At 29.5% G+C, this 23635-nt stretch overlaps 1 protein-coding gene across 10 annotated transcripts in view; it reads right to left on the reverse strand.

Moving 5' to 3' along the window:
• LOC123258506 (disks large 1 tumor suppressor protein) overlaps window positions 1-23635 on the reverse strand; it is a 308892-nt gene that overhangs the window by 48575 nt on the left and 236682 nt on the right. For 9 of the 10 annotated variants that reach the window (XM_044718637.1, XM_044718608.1, XM_044718599.1 and 6 more), the window contains 2 exons: window positions 11592-11627; window positions 963-1238 (listed from right to left, as the gene is read on the reverse strand). In XM_044718637.1, coding sequence (XP_044574572.1) covers window positions 963-1238; window positions 11592-11627 — 312 coding nt within the window. The remainder of the gene's footprint in view (window positions 1-962; window positions 1239-11591; window positions 11628-23635) is intronic. The other variant, XM_044718584.1, reaches the window with a different exon arrangement.

Genomic DNA, 23635 nt, shown 5'->3' on the forward strand with positions numbered 1-23635 from the left:
CAAAAGCAATATCGTGTTTATCGAAATGGATCAATGATTTATATCTAAAGTAATATGTCAGAAAATGTTGTGATATAAAATTGGTTTTTATATGTACGTGTACTTGTATATGTGTATGTATAAGTATATAAGTTAGTATATAGAGTATAGTAGTAATTCACAAAAATCGACGCATCGATTTGTAGCTACGTCAGCCATTTCTTTTCAAATATCACGAGCAACAGAAAAAAAGTTTACCGGGATAAGGGAGTTGACTGAACAGTCGCGTTCTCCTGAGAGAAAAAAAAACAAACTCTTAGGGAGTGAAAAAAGCATCACATGGATATATACATATATAAATAAATTGATGTACATCGAAAGTAGAGAGACTTTTTCCAATCCCAACAATTCTGGAAACATCGGAACGATATATGGCCATTCGATCGAGTCTCTAAACGATAATTGGACATTTAGAAAGAGATCTTACTATTGGACCCTTGACATTCCCAATAGACCCACCCGAGGACTCAATCAATTTACTTTTTTTTCCGAGTTGTGTGAGAATTACTTTTTACGATAATTAACCGTCATTTTTATTAAGTAAAAAAATCTTTTCTTCTTCTTTTAAGAAAAACTAATAATTGACGTTTAGAAATATTCTTTCTTGAAAAAGTCAAGGATTCTGGGGCATTTACTCCAGGGTAGACCCGCGAGACCATCCTTCATTCCACGTCAGATACAAGAAGTCTTCCGTAAGTCGAGAGAAGTTTCTTGGTGAGAGAGATATTAATGCGCGTCGGCCGCGGGCGTACGACCAGTCACTAAAGTGAGAAATGGCACTGGATAAAAAATGTTTAAGAGATGTCAAGTGTTAAAGTATTAAAGTATACATTTGACAATGCTATGAGTATGAGCAATATTGTTCGGATGACAAAAATAAAATTTAAATTGTCGATTGAGTTTTTTTTTATTTTTGGACTTACCAGTTTAACAGTATTGCCGGCTTTTTTGAGCGCGTCGACGGCCGATGCATGGGGAACGTCGACAACTGACACCTCATTCACCTGGAGTATCGTGTCGTTGACACGCAAACGGCCGTCTGCTGATGCTGCACCGCCTGGTATAAGTTTTGTGATATAAATTGCAGTATCGTTGCCAAAGTGAGGATTGTCAGTCCCACCGGCGATGCTGAATCCCAGACCCGCACCACCGCGCTCCAGAATGATTTCTTCGTACTCCCAGTCATCATCCCCGTTTGCCTGTTAACAGATTATCATTTTACATATCAAGTATTGTTGTTAAAAAGTATACAAAAGATATTTTGTTACATATTGAATAGACGGATTATTTTTTAAATAATTATATTCATTGTTGAAAATTGTGTATTAAAAAAATAAAAATATGTGGAATTTAATATTATTAAGTATTATTGATGGAAAGAGATTGAATTTTTTTCCCAAAGCATATTTTTTATAATGAATGAAAATTCTTTCAAAGAAATTTTTCATAATAAAGTTCTCAACGAAATATTTCATAAAATTGATACCACATTTATTACTGAAAAATTTTTTACCAAAGTGAAATATCTTTCAAAATTAATTAAAAGAATTTATATAATCTTCTGTGAAATATGTTTTCATAAAAGAATGCTCCGTGGCCAAGTACACAATGCAATATTTTGTATAATTAATAACTCAATTAACTATTCTTCCTATAAAAAACCCGATCTCATCTTTTAAAAAAATTAAATATAAATATCTTCCACTCCAAGTTAATTAACAAAACAACTTAGTACAATAAAAATAATAACGACATAAAAGCGGATATTAAATCGAAATATATATAATATATATTTATACAGGAAACATAGTAGGCGTATACTATTTTCGCAAGCACGCAATGGCATTCCGTCTGATAAGTAATTAATTGCCACAATAATATAACCCAAGAGGGAAGCAAGTTCGAAATTATTACGTAGACATATACATATAAAATATACACTACACAATATAAAATATATATCATAAAGTATACTATTATAACTACAACCAACACATTTGTATATAAGCTTATCGTGTACTGGTATATTATGGATAATATAACATGTATACATGTAAAATACCATCGAGTGAGCAGCGAGATCGTGGTACGTCCACGTCGTGGCAATCATCGTCAACGCACTGGCATATCACTTCTCTCGTGTAATACCGAGTCCGTACAACACCGCACTATTATCCATATATATATATGTATGTATCAACAGCCTACAACTATAATGCTGTACACTGTACTCTAACGTTAAACTAGTTCCTATAACAATCGTACCCGCTTTACACTATTACATTGCATGTAGGTACTCCTTCAAAATAAAATGAGCTCACGCAACTCTCCATGACGTGATGACTGTGACGTTCATTACGAGCAGGCTATTATACAACACGACAACTAAACAGTTTTATTGCATACACATATACACATATGCACAAACATGAGTATTTAATTTTTTTTTTAAAAGATCTATTCTATTTAAACGTTCACTGCCAAGGCAAACAGACAAGTGATGTAAGGAAAATAAAACATACACTTTTCAATTTTGTATATCTTTTGCTTTTCATACTCACTATTATTATTATTATTATTATTATTATTATTATTATTATTTGAATAATTATGAATAAAAAAACAAAAAGAAAATTTTTTTATAAAAATAAAAAGCGAACGGTTAAATCACAGAGTTATTAACTCTAAAACTGACGTGGAGTAAATGTACGTAGTTGTGACGATTATACTCCACGTATACCCCTGTGAATATTATTTCCGACTGACTATTTCCAACTGACTGTGAAAATACACTCGAGAGGAGTACAGTGGATGAAGGAATACAGGGGGCTGCTAAATACAGAGTCAGCAACTGTACTCTGATTGTCACATCGCTACGAAATAGACATAGACAACGACGTGTGCTATCCGAAATAACTCTCCCGCGGTCATATGCTGCTCGCACACGCACCAAGTCACACCTCCAAGTGGAAGTCCATTTCATTCCGTGCTGGCTCAATTTTGGCTTAACGCCGCTGTAATTTATTTATCACCTTGTCTTACCTACAGAGCTCATTCTTATTATTATTACAATTTACGTATGTATTATCTGTTAAGCGCGATTTCAGTTGACAACTCCAAACACATGATCGGAATTGGACCGAGTGTCTACTTTTGAGTTTTAATTTAAGTTGAAACGTAGATTGGACTTTTTGGCCGAAATATTTTCAAGTTTGACATGAAAAGCATGATCAATACTTCAAAAATGAAGCAAAATATTTTATTTTTTATTGGTTTACTTTGAATGCAATTTGATAAAGACGAATTGTCCGGTGTACTTTGTTGTTAAATATTTGAGTTTTATTTCAATTTTTATTAAAACTCGTTCTGAAACGATGAACTATTTATTTATTTTTTTTTTATATGAATAAGAAATTCCGTGTGATTACTTTCTGTGAAGTATTTCGATAAGCATATTATGAATATATTAAAATATTTAAACAACAATGATAATAATAATAACAAATATAATATTAAATGTAAACATTTTTTATGTTAATTTAAGCCTAATCTTATTAAAAATAATAATAATAATAAAAGAAACATAATACAATGGGGGATTAATGTTACATTTATTTAATATTTTATTATTTATATTAAAACAGTGAGTAAAATAGTACAATCAAGAGCCACGTGGTTGCGCGTAGTGTGTTTAGTTGCACTTGTCGCGTGGCTACGAGCCGGAAACGACATTTAGAGCATGTCGAGTGTCTTGTATTACCAGGAACAAACTATACTATACAATACTGGTTGTTCAGATATCTCTGGTGAACAATAATGACTGCCGAGTGGAGGTCGCCGAGAACATAATATTCACCGTCATTATGTCACTGCAATATTTAATAGCGCACTTACTTATGCATTTATGCTTATGGTTTATTAAATCGCTTATAGTTCTAGTTTAATAATTCTGAGCATATTTGATATTGTTAATCATTAATTAGATAATTAAATTAATTAATTATTGACACACATAAATTATAGCTGAAATGAGTTTGCATAATAATTTTATTGCCAACAATTAAATGTTAAATTTATAAAAAAAATTTGATTACGTCTTTGCATTTATATTTTTATATTTTTATTTAATGATGTAATTTTGAACTGAAGTTAGTTTGCTAATTTGATTGCTGATACTAAGATTGCTATTTATCGCGATATTAATAGCTGACGCTGACGCTGGTCGGGTATTTGAAAGTGAGTACAATAACAAAGTCTAACTACTCTTTTGAAAACTCCTCCCATTTCTAATAGCTGCGATTTGATTCTGACGGCGACTGGTTACGTATATGTGCTTAGCCCGGGAGGGATGCATAGGCTAAATTGGAGTACCTCCAACTTTATTCGATTTTTATTGTTATGTTATGCTAGAAGATAGACACATTAGTTGTTATAATTGCAGAGGCTATTAATGATAATCTTGAATTATTTTTTTATAATATTAAATTTAACTTTTAATTTTTTGTATAGTTCATTTTAATTTTTGTGATCGAGTGACATTTTTAATGAATAAAAAATCTAAAAACGCTTATTAAAAAAAAAAAGGAGAGTTAAGTAATGAGATGATTTCATAACTAAAAAAAAAAAATGTAAATAAAATACGAGTACAATTAAATGATAGAAATTATAAGTTTAAAAGTGGAGTAAGTAGATGAACTTTGATAAATTTAAATTTCCGTAAAACTTTTCAACCGTTAAATTTTCGCGCCTGACATAAATAAAGATTTCAACGTCGAGTTTTAAGTTGCTAAAAAAAATATGCTTATAAAAATTTTAAATTAATTTATTCATTGATTAATTGGGTTTCTATTTAGAAGTACGAAAAAGAAATAATATAATAAAACAATGAGTATTATTTATGGAGGCGAATTCTCGCGAATTTTCGTATAAAAATCAAAAGATAAATATTGACGTTTCAATACCGACATAAATTTATAAAATAAAAAAATCCGTATGTTAACTTTTAAATTTATAAAACCTTCCTTTATAAGCCCGAATAAGGGCTTTACATGAAAAGCCACATATTTTATAATTCTCTTTACATGGCAAAAAATTCATATAGGAAGCTCCAGAAATTAGAACCATAATTCTTTGGCCTGAATATTGTAAAGGCTAGCGAAAAAATCGTTTTTTTTAATTTTATAAGACAGGTCTAATATTATTTTCTCTTTGCTTCATTTTGTTCATTATATAAAAAAAAAAAGTACAGATTTGGATGCGTAGAAAAAATCTCAAAGTGCATCATAAATTGGCAGCTCTATTATCGATAATGCATAAATATTCAATCATACTCTTTACATCCATTAAATAAATATTTTTTTATCCATAAAAGAGCGATGAAAAAAGAGAAGTTTGATATTCCGGTTTTAACAAACAGTTCGGGTCCTCTGTCCTATCCCTTTATTTTATGAAAGATATCTTACTCAATTTTCTTGAAATAGCGCATTTTAAAGGCAATAAATCGTGGTTGTGACTGAAAAGAAACAATAGGTTATTTTATTGTTACCGAAAAAGCCGACCTTTTAACTCGTCTAACGAAAAAGACGATAGAACGTATTGTGAGGTAAAACGAAGGTACTGAAAAAAAATAACAAAAACAAAAAATAAAATTAAAAAAAAGATTAAATGAGAAAAGAAAACTAGACAGACGTGACCAGGATAACGGTAAGCTTCCTTTGTATGTCTCCACTTGCAACCTCACTCTTTTTCAAACGCAGTAAAGAGGAAAACGAAGAGCCATAGAGTACCATCGAGAGCAGTCCAAAGAAAGAGGGCAAATGCACACCAGCGCGGAATACAGGATTGGAATAAATTTACGGTGCTTTGGGAGTTGGATTAATCCTGCTTCTATTCGGCGCTGATTTTTTTACTCCACGGCTCTTTCTCTATTTTTATTTTTAGTTTTTATTTTACTACCCCTCTTTTCTCCAGAGATGCCGAGAGAGCGGGATAAACGTTCCAATGCGAATAGGTGATACAATTGTCCGGTCGACGCGATCGACTGTACGTGACTACGTTAAACTTCTCTTTCATCGATTATACGACTCGAAAATGTGAACCAATACAACTTTATGCCATAAAAATAATATGAAATGTACATTATTAATTTTTGTACTGAGGATAGAACTTTAAATTCCACTGTGGGATTAAACTTCAACTCATCTATTAAAAATTTAAACTTTTTCCGCAGAACGTACTTTTACTTTACGTATCGGATTGATAAAACTACTTATAATATTTTAGAGCTGAGCATCCGATAATGGATACAATACATATGATAAAATAGAGATATTAAATAAAAAAAATGTGAAAACATTCAATTCTTCAGACCATCAGTTTTATCTCTTATAATATTAAAGTATTTTCACAGCGAAAAAAAATTTAATGTTAACATATGAAAATATGTGTATTTTTTATACGTTTTTTTTTCTGAAAAAATATATGGCTCGTATGAAAATAATTTTTTATGTTTCGCGTATATCCGCTGAGTGTACCTATTTGTCATGTATGAAAAAAAAGTTTTTGTTATCGAAAGCCGGATAAAAATAGCGATTTAGCAGCTCAGGTAATAATTTTTACCTCCTATTGACTCGAAAAATTGTAGTTTATTGCATATATTTTTGCGAATTTGATTATTTTAAATCAGGCAGAAAAGTTATTGAACTATAATAAGAGTTTGTTTAAAAGAGAGGATTTTTTTTTCTTTAATTAAGTTTACTTTTTTACAAGTGTGACAAATGTAGAGATAAATATCAAGGGCTCTGACGTAATTTTAAATCTAAAAAAGGAATTTGAATATTTCAATCAATAATAATTATATGATTGACTTTTTAAAATCTTACTACTTATAAAAATAACTATGAAGGCACCAAAAATAGTTAGAAAAGTAAGTGACGCCAGAGCATGAGAAATATTTATCTAAATAATAATATTTTCGCCAGAAATGAAAGAAAATCTGAAAATTAAGGACACCTTTAATTTCAACCATAAAAATTTTTAAAATATTAATCGTATCGAAAAATGATAAGAACCTCTTTTTGTAGAGCGTTTAATTTCCAACAAAAAATGGATGGCGTTAGAGGGTAATTTTCTTATAAGACAAGATACAAAATTTCAAAGTTATAAAATAATTTTTCCCAAGTTATTTAAATAAAAAATGGAAAATTTCAATTCACGACCTCTAAGTATTAATATTGAGTGCTCTAATCCTGACTTTACTATCAACTAGAGTTGAGAAATTTTGTAAAACAAAATTTCAAGCTCGTTTGCAAATATAAAATTTGTTAATTTTTTTGATACATCATAACATAATAATGCATATAAAAAACTCCTCCCACTTTCTGATATTTACAATTTTAAAAGCAAGAAGTTGAAAAAGTACATAGACATATGTAAATAAAAATCAAGGTAAAGGAACCTTAGAAAGAATTTAACACGTACACATGGAATGAGATGGTTTAGATTGTCAACGGTGTGCTATCCATCAACCCCTTTCTCTAATCCTCATGTAACATTCATTCGTTCGTTGGATCCTCTTAGTCAATTACGCCGATAAAAGATTCAACCTAAACTACTGCGCCGGTATTATATACCATATACTACATACCGTCTACTACATACTGTACCATATACTACCACTACCAGCAACAGGAACACGGTGTTGCCGAATAGTACAAGAGTATCGTAGCTCTGAAGGTGGATGTTTTTTCCGCAAGCTTAGCTTACAAATAAATTTCATCCCCAACGAGTGGTAGTACTTTTGTACAAACTCTCTAAACTTGTTTATCTACCCGTGGCCTCTAACCGGAGCGCTGTATCATCTGCCTTTCTCCAATCGGGGATGCCATGAGAGCCGTGTCTCGACCATTCAATTCAATATATTCCTTTCTATAATATGTATTATCCATTATATGTATTATGTACACAGTATCGCATTCTCAGATTCGCTGCTTCTGTGCAATGCCAAATCGTGGAGCTGCAAAGGGAGGTTTCGCATTACAAACTCGGAGCTTAACGCAGCCTTAGACGCAGAGAATTGTATGGCAATATATCTATCTATCTATTTATCCCTTTCCTCGGTAGCTTCGATTTAACTTGAATCGATAATACACTTAACTGAAATTCATAGATTATACGACTGGTTTGACAGATAAAATATTTTCTTATTTACTGTTAGATAAATATGTGTAAATATGTGTGTGTCTGTGAGTGTTTAGTGAAGTTGAATTGAGAAAATATATATTTTATTAACGTTCAATTTTATCTTGGAAACTCGATTGAAATTTAACATTAAAGCTGTATCAAAAGAATGACTAAGAATTGGTGTGTCGACAGACTAGACGACAGACTCGTGTAGGTGGATATATGTCGCAATGCTTATACTGGAACAGGAGAACTGCGAGCGAAGCTGAACTGCGAGTATGAAAGGAAAGTTGTAAAAGGTAAATAGAAGAGAAGGTAAAAGAGGCAGAGAAAACTGAAAATGCGTCTTTTACCTTTACTTTAGGTTCCTACACCGAGAGTATTTTGCATGGAAATTTTATTTTTACGAGCTACGAGAGGACAAATTGGAAAACTTGACTCGCTGGTGGTTATCCAACAAGACAAGAAATAAAATGTTTACTTATAAGTCTCACCGCAAAAGTGGATTTACAGACTATCCTGAGTTGTGAGATTACAATTTGGATTTACTTTGAACTTTTTTTTTACACTTTACTTTTTCGAGTTAAGTCTCGAGATACGTTTATCTTCATCAATTAGGATTAAACGTTTCGAGAACATTTTTTAATTTAGTGAAAGATTATAAAGCTCTGACAGCAGGAATTTTTTTTTTTCGAATGTTTCTTTGTGATAATTATAAATCTAATAATTGAAATAAATCATTTTTTTAAGATTTTATTTTTAAATGTGAACCAGTAAAAAATTTTCTGATATGGCTATGGTAAAAAATTAAATTTTTGCATTTATAATGTACCATATCAGGCCATATTTGGCTTGATATGTTTTGACTTGATTTGATATACTTATATTACACCTAATTCGGTGATATATGCCCATATAAAATTTTTCAAACAAAGGTAGTTTTGAAAATTTGCAACAGATGGCGTATGATCGCTGAATCTTCTCGTTACAAGTGAGTTAAGTCTGTGATTTAAAGTTATAAAATAAAAATCATACATTTAATAGGGTTATTGTTAAAAATTTTTTCCCTGAAAATTCGATATCAACTATCTAGTCATACTATTATATAAATTGTAAAGAGACTTTATACTGGGTAATGTTTTCGACAAACGGGAACCCAATTTTATATTATTGTTATAAATTATAAGAACCTACAATGTATTATTAGATGTTAAATAAACTATTTAAACTAAAAAAAAAAAACATATATTTAATCTTATTGTAATAATATTTGATTAGATTTTTTATAACATTTTTTTATATATATTTAATAAAATTATGAAACCAATCAATACGAAGATTTTAAGTACTGGAAAAAAAATTTTTTTCGAAACTTTCTAAGGAGCTAATTTATTATATATTTTTAGTTTAATCATTTTTCAAAAAAATTTTTTTTTGATACGATATATTGATTGGCTTACACATTAAAAAAAAAAAAAAAACGATGAATTTTTTTTTTGTATTGTACATAAATGAAAATTTTTTCACTGATATTGATAATGAACGGGATTCGAACACGGAACATCATATTTAACGTGAGCGAAGCTACAAAATATGAATACATCCTTATTAAGTATGAAATTTAAAATAATATGTACTGATAAGGTGGTGGCTAATTGACCAACAAAAAATTGTCAGCATCCGTTATAAATTGTATATTTAATATATGTGTGACATATAAGTTAGTTTGTCTGATGATTATGACAAGGAAATCTCATTCATATGTTAGTTGTCATCGAGTTAAAGCCTGAGAGTGTTAGAGCAGCCCGTCGGCAAACTAATCCCACCAATTTGTGGGGGCGCAAGAGAACAACGGAAGGAAGACAAGTGAGGAGGTAACGTGTGCGTTTGTCAACCGAAATGATATATACGGTGTGACACTGGTGCTCCGTGCCGCGTCCTGTCGTGCTATTATGTTACCACGGGGAAGCTGACAATGTTGAGGCCAGGAATTACAGGAAGAGACGGATTTCTAAGTACAAGGGCCTTAGCAACCAGATTTTGCTCCTCCTAAATCTTTCACTGTCCAATTGTTATTTTGTGAATTCTGTGTATAAAGAATTCTTTAAAACGTTTATTTTATTTTCTTGTACATTTTGTATTCTTTCTTTGCGGTGAAATAGTTTGTGGGCAAGAATGAGAAAGGAAAGTAAAACTTATGCCAGGTTGGTTGTCTTTTTGAGAAGGCGAAAATTGAATTAGCTGAGAGATAAATCTCGTAAAGTGAGCAGTAAAGACAAAGAACAGTTAGCGAGGGAAATCTTAATGAAAGGGTTGAGAACTGATAAAGTTTATCTCTCATCAGAACTTTACTTGTTTTGTTTATTGTTACAAGGTCTACTCGTTTCAGTAACATGGATATACTTTTCAAATTATTTATTTGTGAAATAATGTTTTAAAGCTCCATAATTAGCTTTTGTATTTTAGATTTAATAATTTGAGAAAGGTAGTAAGATTTTTGATAAAAAGATACTTTTCATCTTTTTTTTCGCTGAATGGGTACTTGATATTAATTTCATTAGTTAATTAATTAAAGAAAGATGAAATAACGTAAAATTTTATGGAATATTTTAATTTTAGTATTAAAGTTTGGATAAATAGAAAATTATTTGATTTTTTTTCTACTCTAAAAAAAGAATAAAAGTTAATTAAACTTTCTAAAACTGTTTTTTTTTTACTTTGTGATAAAAAAAATCATAAATTAAAAAAAAAATTGAAATTTTGCACGTTAAAAATTTTAAAATGATCCATGTAAATTTTTAAAATATTTATCACTACAATTTTTTTTAAATAAAATTAGTTTTAAAAACAAATTAGCGTTCTATCCTTTTACTATTATAAGTATGTAATTCTACCTGTCAATATGTTGTTTAGCCGTCCATATTGATAATAAATATTATTTACCGAGCAATTTTAACTCGGAATATTACCCTCGAAATTTATAAAATGTCAATTTGCGAAAACGTTTAAATTCAAATAGGAAACAGTAGCTTATATAATACGGCCCCGGCCACCACCGCGATTTGCTTTGGGTATGCACACAATTGATAAAGTTTGTTTGAATAATTTTGTGGTAAATTGAACATTGAGAGTGATATTGACAGCTAAAATAGTGAACAATGCCGTTATGTTGAGTTCAGAAAAATGAATTAACAGTTTTAGTTTTGATAATTAAACACGAGCTCCAATCAGAAATTTCAATTTTCTCTTGTCGAAACTGACCAGCAAACAAAAATAATATTAATATTATTAATATATCAAAAAAACTCAACGTAAAAGTCATAAAGCTTTTGTTTGTTAGTAAGGAAAATAAATGTTAGTATTTTACTCACATGTCGAGGGTCTGCTGCCAAAAGCGGTGTATGAGCCTGTAACAACGCGTATTTTTTCATGTATTTTTTTTTTTTTTTTTTTTTTTTTTTTTAAGCTACTAATACCTTCAATCTTTAATTATGTTTCTACCAATGCCACATATATTTCATGCACTATTTCGCTGAGCTTTAACATTCCATTACTAGTGATAAATTTCATGCAGAGTACACTAAAACTATGTGCATACTAGTTCACTGGGATTGTTAACAGTAGGAATGAAAAAACTCCAGACACTGCACAATATATTTCATGCATTTAGGTATCTGTAAACTTCATCGTAGTGTAAATTTGTTAATTAAATTTCCTCGTTATTTCCTTTGTTTTGTTTTGGATCCATTACATTGTACAGTTGATACAAGCTTACACAGCTAGTTCAATTAAATTTTTCAATGAGTGATTTTTACCGAAAAGCAATCATCGACAAAAATTTACAAATAAACGAATACAAATATTTGATTAATCCAAATATCCACGAATTAAGTTTTTATAAAATAATGAAATGAATAAATAATTCATTTATGGTAAAAAAAAATTTTTATTAATTCATAAATAAATTTTCTTTAAAATCAACTTAAATTTGAGATGAGAGCAAAGCATATCTTGAGTGGAATAAAAATCTCATCCGCAATATAAGTTTAATCTTACAATTTTCTCAAGTACAACATAAACCATAATCAGAATATTTTGTGTTAAATAATTATAAATACTTATAGGATAAGTATTTATTTAAGTATTACATCAAGTACGGGGTTTTTGTCTAGTCTATCCGCTTAAAATTAATTAATACCCTGGTGTGGGTAGAGTAATTTTCGCTTAGAAAAACAGGTCAAATAGCTCCTGTGGACTTTGTGCGGTTTCCAAGACATCCCGACATTCGATGAGAGCATACCAGGAAAAGCGAAGGAGGAAGGGGAAATACGAAGCCATTGTGGTCCTGATGATTTTCTTGCTGCGTCAGAGAAACGATCTACCAAGACGAGATAGCAGGAAGGTTATGAGACTCATTATTGTCTCGCGCTTCGTACTCAGTGTATATAAAGAGCAGACCTCTTGATTTTCACCAAATAAATCAGGCTTCTCTACTATATTTTTCTTTTTCTTCTTGTACCAAGTTTTAAGTCTGACGAAATTGAATACTAGCTTCACTTTATTCAACGAAAATTCATTTGAAATTAAATATTATTTTTTTTTTGCATAGAACGTGATCAACCATTTTTGTTGTATTGAAAAAATAAATTTAAAAAAATTTGCATTCTTTTAAATACTTTATTAAAATATGTCATACTGAATCGACTCCAAAGATAAACTCTTGGTTTTTAATAAATTTGAACCGGAATTGGTAGCTATGATTAGAGATTATATTGAACGTATATACACAACAACAAAGTTATCTTGGGCTTATATGCATGGATAGGAGACTCTTATCGTTTATTTAGTTTGGTATCTTCTATAATACTCAATACATAAGAGTATATGCAGTATATTATGTTGTACATACACCAAGCCACACGGTACACAACGTGAACAGAATTTCTTGGATGTTCCATTCGAAGGCCATCTTATCATCGTTGTCGAAACAACTTTATCGTAGTGATCGACACTCGACACTCAACGAGTTACTTCTATTCTATTCTGTTCTACTCTCGTCTCTATTAATATATACTTCTCTACTGACAGAATTTCTTCCTATCCATAATGAGTTTAAATCAGAAGGAAAACTTTATAAGCTACTCTACAGCTCAAGTCTAGAGAAGATATTATGCGTACTATCTACAAATACTACCTACTGATGCAGACTTATAAAAACATATAATAGTTATTTATGCGAAGCTGACGGAAATATTGTTTTCTTAACAGAGTTTCACGATGATCAATATGTATATGATATGATAAATAAAGATACTTTGAGTTATAATAATTAACTGGCGCAACTGAAAGTCTCGAACTTGCTAAGCAGCAGAATAAAATGAAGATAAAAACAAATAATTGAAATAAAATTTTACAATTGATTATACTTTTTCTTCTTCTTAAAATAACCGATTGGAAAAAGTTTATTTAGGAGAAGTATATTAAATTAATTTAAAGTTATTTTACTGGTGGATGAATTTTTTCGAGCACCACTGAGAATTGAAGCTGAAAAGTGTTTTTTCTTCTTTTACCCTTCTTTTCTTTCACTTAGCTTTTTTTAGCCATTCCCAAAAGTTCCCGGTGGCCTTCCCTTATTCTATCTTTTCTTCGCTGGTGCTCAATCTAGACGTAGACGGTAACTACGACACGACGACAACTGGCCAGTAGAATGATAATTAATTCAGCGGACCGTCGGGGGAGTGTCGACTTAATTTGCACCGACAGCGAAATATAAAATTCAATTAATTCCTTGCCCAAACGTACCAGCTCGAATGCTCGTTCTTTGGTCTTATTTCCTTGCTTTTGTTTTAAAAAATAATTGTTGTGAAACAATAAAGTTGAAAATTCTTGGATACTTTCTTTAACCATATTTTTTTATTTTTACGATTTTTGTTAAGTATTACTTTACAAAATTAAAGTAACATTTAAAAATAAAAAGAATTTAAATATTGATTTATTTTGAATTTTTTTTTATCACAAATTCAATTTTTTAACAGAAAAAACCCCATTTTCATGTATGATTTTCGTATTGAAGCGCTATGCTCATCTATCAGAACCATTTATATGTATTTTTTTTTTTTTTTAAAGAGGTATTTAAGGAATAAAAAAATCAATTTATAGATTTTCAGACAAAAGAAAACATAGCCTTCAAACTCGCAAGATATATCATCCATAACATATAAATGTTTTTTTTTATTTCTACTCATGAGGATGAGTAATGACGAATTTAAAGGAAAAAAAATTAGCATAAAAAAATTTTCCGGGAATTATTTATGAAGAGATAAAAAGAGGTAGAAAGATAAATCGAATAAGAAAACTGTACAAGTTATTCTATTGCAATATGTTGTGTATAAAAAGACTGTAGATATATATATATACGTAAGACATTTGTGATGTTTCTTTAGTATTTGGAAAATGTTGAGATAAGTCTTGAAAGTGCTCCGTAAAGACGATAGTAGTGGTGTACGACAGGTGTGCTAGCAAAAGCTTAATGGTAGCACTTTCTTCGGTATAAAAAAAATATAAAAATAAAAAGATAAAAAAATAAATATTTGAATTTTGTTAAATTTACACATTTATGGAATATCGATTTTATTTTTTCGCTCAGTTTATTCTCACGCTTATACATAAATTCTATTGAATATTATACACACTGCAAAATACGGGTAGGGAGTTCTTAATGAAATCAATCGGACGCTTTTTTACAATAAAATATACAGAAATAAAAATAGCGAAATACGGTTTTAGTTCACAGGTATTTATTAAATAGAATGAAAAATTGGATTTACGTGTGAGATATCGTCGATTGAAAATTTATTGTGAATGTATATATGTATACTCATACCTATAAATAGATAAGGTATCACGTGTTATCATTGTAGTATTTAATGATAAAGATAAATTTGATATATATATATATATATATATATATATATAAATTTATCTGTGTAATTATAAACATTGTAAACACTGCTATCGATTTCATAGTGTAATGACTCTTTAAACACATCAATGAAATATACACGTGATTTAAATAAACTAATGTGTGGTAATGATAATGATCATAATGGTAATATAAAATAAATCGACAATTGTCTAAATAAAATTTTATTATTATTATAGACAGGTACTTATCGCTGTTGAAATAATGATACTTTAATGAGATTTTAAAATTTATCCAAACAAAGTGTACTTCAAAGTTTGCGCTCCTGTACTCTGCGTGATTTTAATAAATTTACTCGTGCTTTATCTCGCGTCAGTTTAACTGTAAAGAGTATAATATATAAAGGATATTATATTATATTTATTTACGTTTTTTCTAATAGAAGTACATCATATTATACCGTAGTACAGTGAATAACGGGTATCGTGTGAAACGCGACGATTACAAGGGCGGTGAGGAAAATAACCGTATATCAAAGAAAGCTATGTACACTAATAAATTTTTATTTATAATATTTATTAATAATTTTAACTTTTAAGTCAATGTTTGTCTTTCATAATTTATCGGGCTTTGTTATTTATCATTTTTTATTTATTATCGTAGAGCGTGTATTATACTGTATTTAAAAAATATCAATTGACAGATTGTTCGTAATGTAAAGGTCGTATATTATAAATAGTTCAAGCTATATTACTTAACTTTATTGTTGTATTATACGAACAAGGTGACGTTAAATTTGGTGACTGAAAGGACTGACGTCAATGAATAGAAAAATTTATTTTTATATTGTGTTTTCAAAATATTGTAATAAGGATAAAGTGAGACTTGGTGTAGAAAAAAATATCATTTTGTGGATAAAAATAAATTTTTTATCATAAAATTTGTAAGGATAAATTTTTAATTACGAGTACTTGAAGCTTGGAAAAGTTAAGAAGGAAAAACCCTTTGAGTTGGTAGACTGGATTAAAAGATGCTTTCTTAGCGCTCAAAGATTTTACTGCTGATTTGTTTATTTTTTATGCTCTTTTAACTTTGTGAAATTTGAGTTTTTAAGTAATTTTATCACTTGATTCACTGAGTAAATAGATAATAAAGACACCTTGAGAAAATATTTTAGTAGAGCTGATAGATAAAGCTTATTGCTTAAATTCAACGTGATAAATATAACGTGTTGAATAGTAATAAAAACTAAAAATAATATTGTAGTAGTCAACATAATAAAAATAATTAACGTAGAACTTTACACCGTCAATTTCATTAAGAACACGTGTTAGTCAGCGGTATTTATTATTTGATTATTGTTATCGCGTCGATTGTGGTAAGTAATTAAAAGTATTAATTAAAGTTATTATAATTCGTGTTTAAATATTTTATTTTACCATAACATTCAATGATTTTGTTATAATGCATTTATGGGTTAACTGAAGGTGCAGTATTATTATTATTATTATTATTATTATTATTATTATTATTATTATTATTATTGTTTAGATGAAAATTCTTTGTTCTTAAGAATATCAAATTTTGACTGTATAATAACCGAAAAATTTAAGCATGGCTTCATAATTTCTATTTCTTATTAGAATAAGATGTTCTTTAAAATAGATAAAAAATTTTTGTCTCAACAAAAATAATTTCGCCGAAATAAAAATAAATCTGATAATTTAGAATATGTCCAATTTTAATCTCAAATAATTTTAGAAGAAATAAATTTGTCGAAAAATCATAAGAGACCTTTTTTATGGTGGGTTTAATTGTCTACAAAACATGTACGTCTCGCAGTCCCGGTTTTACAAAATAGATTTATAGAGTTCTCTCACTTTGAGATGAAGACATCCGATTCTCACCGAGAGTGGGAATCTAAGGATACAATTCGACATTTTAAAGTTAATTATACACGATATTTCTGCAAAAGATCTTTTTTAAGAAATTCTTTGAACATCATGTCTATGTTAGTTTTAGTAAAACAGTGTGCAGAAGTCGTGTCTCTTATCTCTTAATTATTTTAATCAGTAAATATGATTGTACGAAATGAATTTATAAGTTGCAATTTAATTCAGACTTTAGAAAACCGCGATGGGGAAAGGTTAAACTTTATATATTTTATTTAATATACATATGGATGAAAGAGTCTGACTATAAACGAAAAAATAAAAAAATAAATACCAAGAACTCTTTCCTAGAATTATAGCTGGGCACGATATACAGACATATATCGTATATTGCACTATAAGAAGAGCTTTTGAGGAATGACGGTAATTTCGTCGTAGCAACCAGCCGGATGCAAGAGTTTTACGCCTTCATCAAGGGTACGTCGCGTGCAGTTTAACGATTTTAGCTTTATACGCTAGACTGTTGGATCTCTTGAGGAATTTAACAGCGTACTTAGGAATGTATAAATTAAAAAAAAATACTCTAAAAAAAAAAACAATTTTAGAATTTTTAAACTAACCAACGTCGTAACTCGATTTTATAGCTGATAAAAAAAGAAGATTAGGAAATGGTCATTTGAAGCAAGGGTTTGCAAATAAATGAGAATTCATTTGTTGAATGTCACTCAGCACTTACTGACCGGTGTGGCTCTCAGTTCTCCTATTCTCATTCCTATTTCTCGACTCTATCCTCAACGGACTTTATAGGTATTACCGGCTGGGCCACACCAGTCTTTTCAGTCGAGCTTTCCTCACTATTTCAAAATAGACTGGTTCCATTTCTCATCAAGTCCAATTTAGTTGAGAACACGAAACGCCAAACTAACATAAACTGCCGGACTACGTTCAGATAGCAGTCAATTTATTTGTATGGATTTACTTTATACAGCTTCCGTATAATTTTCCGAGTACTCACAAATCGTTTGTCGGAATTTATTGCCAGGCTAAAATACCCAGCTGTTTTACCGTTTTGTCTTATTGATCTACTTAATGCATTTGTTTACGTAGAAATATTTTTTAGAACAAATTTAATATAATATACAAAGTATATTATTTTTTGTTATACTCGCTCCAAAAGTTCAACTTCTGAGCGCTGAGTGGCGTCTGAAAAGATACTCATTTCTAGAGACTTTACCATACCGTCTTTTTTCCGCGGCCTAATTTAATTTAATTATCTATCGAAGAGCGAAGCGCTTTTTTGGAAAATTTTCATTTATTTATGCATAAAATGCGTTTTAAGATTCCATTTGTTGTACAAGTATGACAGAGATACTTTCGTTTGTCCAATAGAGGGCGAGAGAGAGGAAAAATGTAAACCTTTCTTAATAAAATAACAAACACGCCATGAATAAATATTAATAAAAAGATACATATTATAAAATTAAGTTTTTTTGTCCTTATGAAACTTTATAAAATTTAAATATATCATTATTTGCCTCCTATCCCTCAAAAGTTAAATTTATGGAGCGATAATAACAAAAAATATTGTATGTCATTTCGCCACTAAGTGGTGATTTTGACAATGATGATTTTACGATATTCGCTTTAAGGTAGTACTACCGTTACCACAAGAGTCAAATCCCGAAACCTAACCTTATTTGATTAACGTAGTAAATTTTCCTATACTAAATCACGTTTGAGAAAGAGAAACAGAGATAAATTTTGAATGTTTTTTATTAACAAATATTCTCATATTCTTGGAAACCATACTGATTGTTATTAAATACGTTCTGGATGTTATTTTCTCTCGTTGTCTTGATTTTTATAAGAATCTGAATGTCCAGTTTTGTGAAATAAAATAAAGTCTGTGATTCTCCATAAGGATCAATGGTAAAAGCAAAAATACGTACACGGAGAAAAAAATTTTGCTATAGGAACTCTATAGTAGTTAGTTAGTTGTAAAAAGTTCCAGTAGGTTAACGTATTCTTATAGTAACAATACCGTTTGGCTCCTGCGACTCTACATCGTTGAGCTCTGAGAGCTAAACGTTATTTACCTCTCACAACTCTACAGGATCGTTCTGAGACTGTAACAAATTTTTGGAAGTCTGCTTAATAATTTTTTTTTACGATTTAGCATTGATAATTTAATAAATAGATGCAGCAGAATGAATTTATATTGCCAACAATAATTGTATATGACAAATAAGAATAGTATTATAATAGAAATAAAATAATAATAGAACTTATATTACAAATAAAAATTATTTGTAAAATAAAAATATGGTCGTCACAAAATTATCTTATTTTCTTAATTATATCAATAAATATTGGACATAAAATCATTACCGTATATGCACGAGAAAAGATAAATAAACGAAAACAAATTTTATTTTGTGTTAAATTGGGTCTTTTTAATGTATTCCGATAACTTATCACTTATCACAATATATTCAACTAATAAATTAAATTAATAGTCACTGCAAATGAACCTTGAAAAACCATAAATACAAAACTGTTCTAACGAAATTCAATTTGACAAAAAAAAACCTATTTCCTTAAATAAATAAATTGGGAACTTAATTGTCCTCATATATTTTTAATAATATACATTAGTAACAAAATAATTATGTTTGGCATTTTAGAAGGTTAAGAAATATGTCAGCGCACTCTACTACTGCGCAACGTAGAGCGCTCTCAACTATACCGTTTAGCTCTGAGAACAATCCAGTGGAGCTCTGAGAGCTCAACAACATTGAGTTATCAGAACAAAATAACATTTTGTTACTGTGACTCTACAACGAACAGTAAACTGTGTATAGTTATGGTAACTCTACAGTTACGTTACCAGAACGAAATTTTTTTTTCCGTTCAGATATTAATATCTTTTTTTCAGGACTTGCCAGGCTTCCAAAAATTTTACTGCTTAATTATGATATTATAAAGTACCAACATGCCAAATTTCAATAAATTCTGCATTGAAAAAAAAATTAACTTGATTTAAGACAAAAATTCTTGAATCAAGAATATAATTTTGAAGAGGGTAATTGTCTTGAATCAAGACGAAAAATTCTTGAATCAAGTAAAATTTCTTTAAATCAAGAAAAATTATCTTAAATCAAGAATTTTTCTACCCAAATCAAGAATATTAAGTTCTTCATAATTATATACTTGATTCAAGAACATTTTTTTTTCTGTGTGAACGTCAATTCTAAAACCGGTAGTACTACCTTAAAGTTTGTGACGCGAATGTACGAAAACGAGCGTAAATTTCCATTCTCGACTTCGCCTTGGATGTTAAAATTACGCCCGTTTTCGTACATTCCCGCCACAAACCTTAAGTTTATATCGCAACATCATCGTTGTTAGAAAATCGCCACTTTGCGGCCATATGACATAAATTTCTATTTCAGAGTTACAATATTTGTATTCATTTTTTACAGAGAATAAATTAACTAATTTAAAAAATAATTAAATATTCGAATGAATTCTAAAGCGCGTACCAAAACGTTAAAACAATAATAATTTCAATATCAAGCGATTGAAAATCCGTTATTCAAAAGTTATTTCAAGAATTAATTAAGTCTAATAAGTCTTGGTGAACTCGCGTGGGAAATTAGTAACTCTTGCAACTCTCACAAGTTTACCATAATATTGTTACCATTGCATTTATATACATTATACATGTACTCAAAGTTTGTGCATTGAATAAATAATAATAATTTGTAATTCGCGAACTGATGAAAATTTTCAGGCATAAAAATAATTAAATACGTATATTGGATGAACAGTTACGTAATAACGAAAAGTAATCAATAGTATAATTACAACAACACTACTAAATAATTGCCGATAGTCATTGACACGGAGAACAACGCGTTGAATAAAGTATCGAATAATTGATAACATAAAGCGAACAGATAATTAAATGAGAAGTTAATTTGATCGACTGAACAATTAGTTAGCGGCGCGCAAATAGGAATGGTAGGGAAAGCGGTATAACGTCTGGAAAGGCTAAACCACAATTGCTCCTCCTTGAGAAATCTCTTCAGTCACGCTGAGGAAACACATAGCGTACTCTCAGTATAGTACTCTATACTGGATACTCTGCCATGCACTCAGTATGCAGTATGTAGTCTGTACTATGTAGGATGTACCTTAGCATTTCGCACAGCATACCATACCCTCAATTCTATCCCATACTCGAGCTGTCTGCCGCGAAATGGATGTGTCGGCAGTCTTCCGTGAAACATACACTCCATTCAACTGTACTACCACGTGCTATATATTCATTCCTCTTGCGGTGAACCCAAAATTGAAGAGAAACGGAATATCGACGGATATATTAATCCCCCGCGTACTTATTAACGTTCTGATAATTACTCTTCTGGAATTTATTTCATTTCCGTTTTTTTGACCATAACAGTATTTTATGTAGACAGATTACTTGAAATAATTTATTTTCTTTTAAACAAAAATAGTGGCAATTAATATGAGATTCTTTTTAATTTTATAATACTTTAATTTTGATTGAGTTAGATTTCAAGTCGTTAAAAAATTCCAAACTTTTATATCTTTATTATTTCGCGACCCAAATGCCAAAAGGGCGTATACCAATTTATACGCCCTTTTGGCTTTGCAGTGCCAAAAGGGCGTATAAATTTTTTTTTTTTTACTAATCGCTTTATTAACACTTTCTAAGCCTAAATATAGAAAAAAAATTTCCAAAGGCAAAAGGGCGTATGTCTGAAATTATACGCCCTTTTAGCTTTAGGACATTGAAAATTTAGTGACCTAAAGCCAAAAGGGCGCATAATTTTTTTGCCTATTGCTTTGAATTATGAGTTATATGTGACTAATTTTTTTGCCTTCCGGGCCCGCTGCGCTCAACGAAGTTGCCGCTTTTCACCCAGAGGACACAAAAATAGTTTTTAGCCCTAAGATGGGAAAGTTAGAAATGTCTCAGATCACACGTTATAGTCAACCGAGGCGAAGCTATTTCTATTAAATTACAAATCGGTATTTTTAAAGATTAATATTAAAATTTTAATACAAATTCTGTTTATAATTTTAATTGATAAAGAAAAAAAAAACACCAGCTGAAATAAAAAAAGTTTATCAAGGTGCAATGGTGATGGCAATCATCCATGGTTTACTTGAGGTTCTGAAATGTATTTGACTATCATTTATAGTTCATTGTTTGATATTACAGTAAAATAACAGACCAATAAACAGTACAATTTAATCATGTAAAGATATTATTACAACATTAATTTTACATTATTAAACTATACTATTTATTGTTTAGTAATTTTTTTCACTATTTGATACTAACCTATTTAACTTTAACGTAATAGTATTTTTAAATAGAACTAAAACTAAATAATTATTAATTATTAATTGTTTCACACCAAAATCCACTTTACAAGTTTTGAATTTAAAAATAATTATTCATCTATGTTCAACTATCACGATCTACTTGTCTTTATTCAGCTGTTGCTATTTATTATAACTAAAGTTAAAAATTGTTAATAATTATCATCAGGTGATTATAACAATTAATATAAATAATTATAAATAATTAATATTATAAAATAATAGCTTGTAAGATTATTAAGTTTAATTTGAAAAATACCGATACTTCGTATGCTAACATAGTTGTAAAGGGCACCAGTTGCGATATCTAACATAGTACTGAGTCAGAGGCGCAAAATTCAGCAAAATTAAATGATCTGGATTTATTTTTTAGAGTTAAATTTTATATTTCAGAACAAAATTAAAATTTTTTTTATACGCCCTTTTGGCTTTAGGCTAAACTTTTTCTAAAGCCAAAAGGGCGTATGTATTGAGATATGTCCTTTTGGCATTAGTACATTGAAAAATTTTTTTTGATAAATCTTTACGTTTCGAGCAATTCTAAGTTGAATGGCGAAAAAAATTTTTTTATACGCCCTTTTGGCATAAAACCCTATCTAACTGCTGTAATACGCCCTTTTGGCATTTGAGTCGCGATTTTATTAATAAAACAGAAAATAAAAAATTGTATATTTTTATTTTCTTCAAATTTAAGTAGCAGATCTTTATGAAAAAATTTATATTTAATAGAATGTTATTTGTATACCCAAAAATATTTGGAAATTCTTGATCAAATTATTTTTGTTTTAAATTATTAATAAAAAAATTAACTTAATCTAAGATAAAAAATGTTGGACAAGAAATCATTTCAAAGAATCTAAATATTTAGAATCTTTACTAGATCAAAAAATTGTTCTATAAGGTAAAAGCCCCAATATATGATCATGTACCAGTATATGATCACTCCATGTATTTGTATATCTATACTCACAAATGTAGGTATACAAATACATGGAGCGATCATATACTGGTACATGATCATATATTGGGGCTTTTACCTTACTAAAAAAAAATGAATTTGATTCGGGAGAAAAATAATTTTCATTCATGTATTTTTATTCATTTATGTATTTTTGGCGCTGAAATCGGAATAAAAAATTCAATGTTTCAAAACAAAAGAAGAAACAGCAAAAAAGCAAAAATGAAT

Source organism: Cotesia glomerata, linkage group LG1 (assembly GCF_020080835.1).
Source record: "Cotesia glomerata isolate CgM1 linkage group LG1, MPM_Cglom_v2.3, whole genome shotgun sequence".
NCBI lineage: Eukaryota > Metazoa > Arthropoda > Insecta > Hymenoptera > Braconidae > Cotesia > Cotesia glomerata.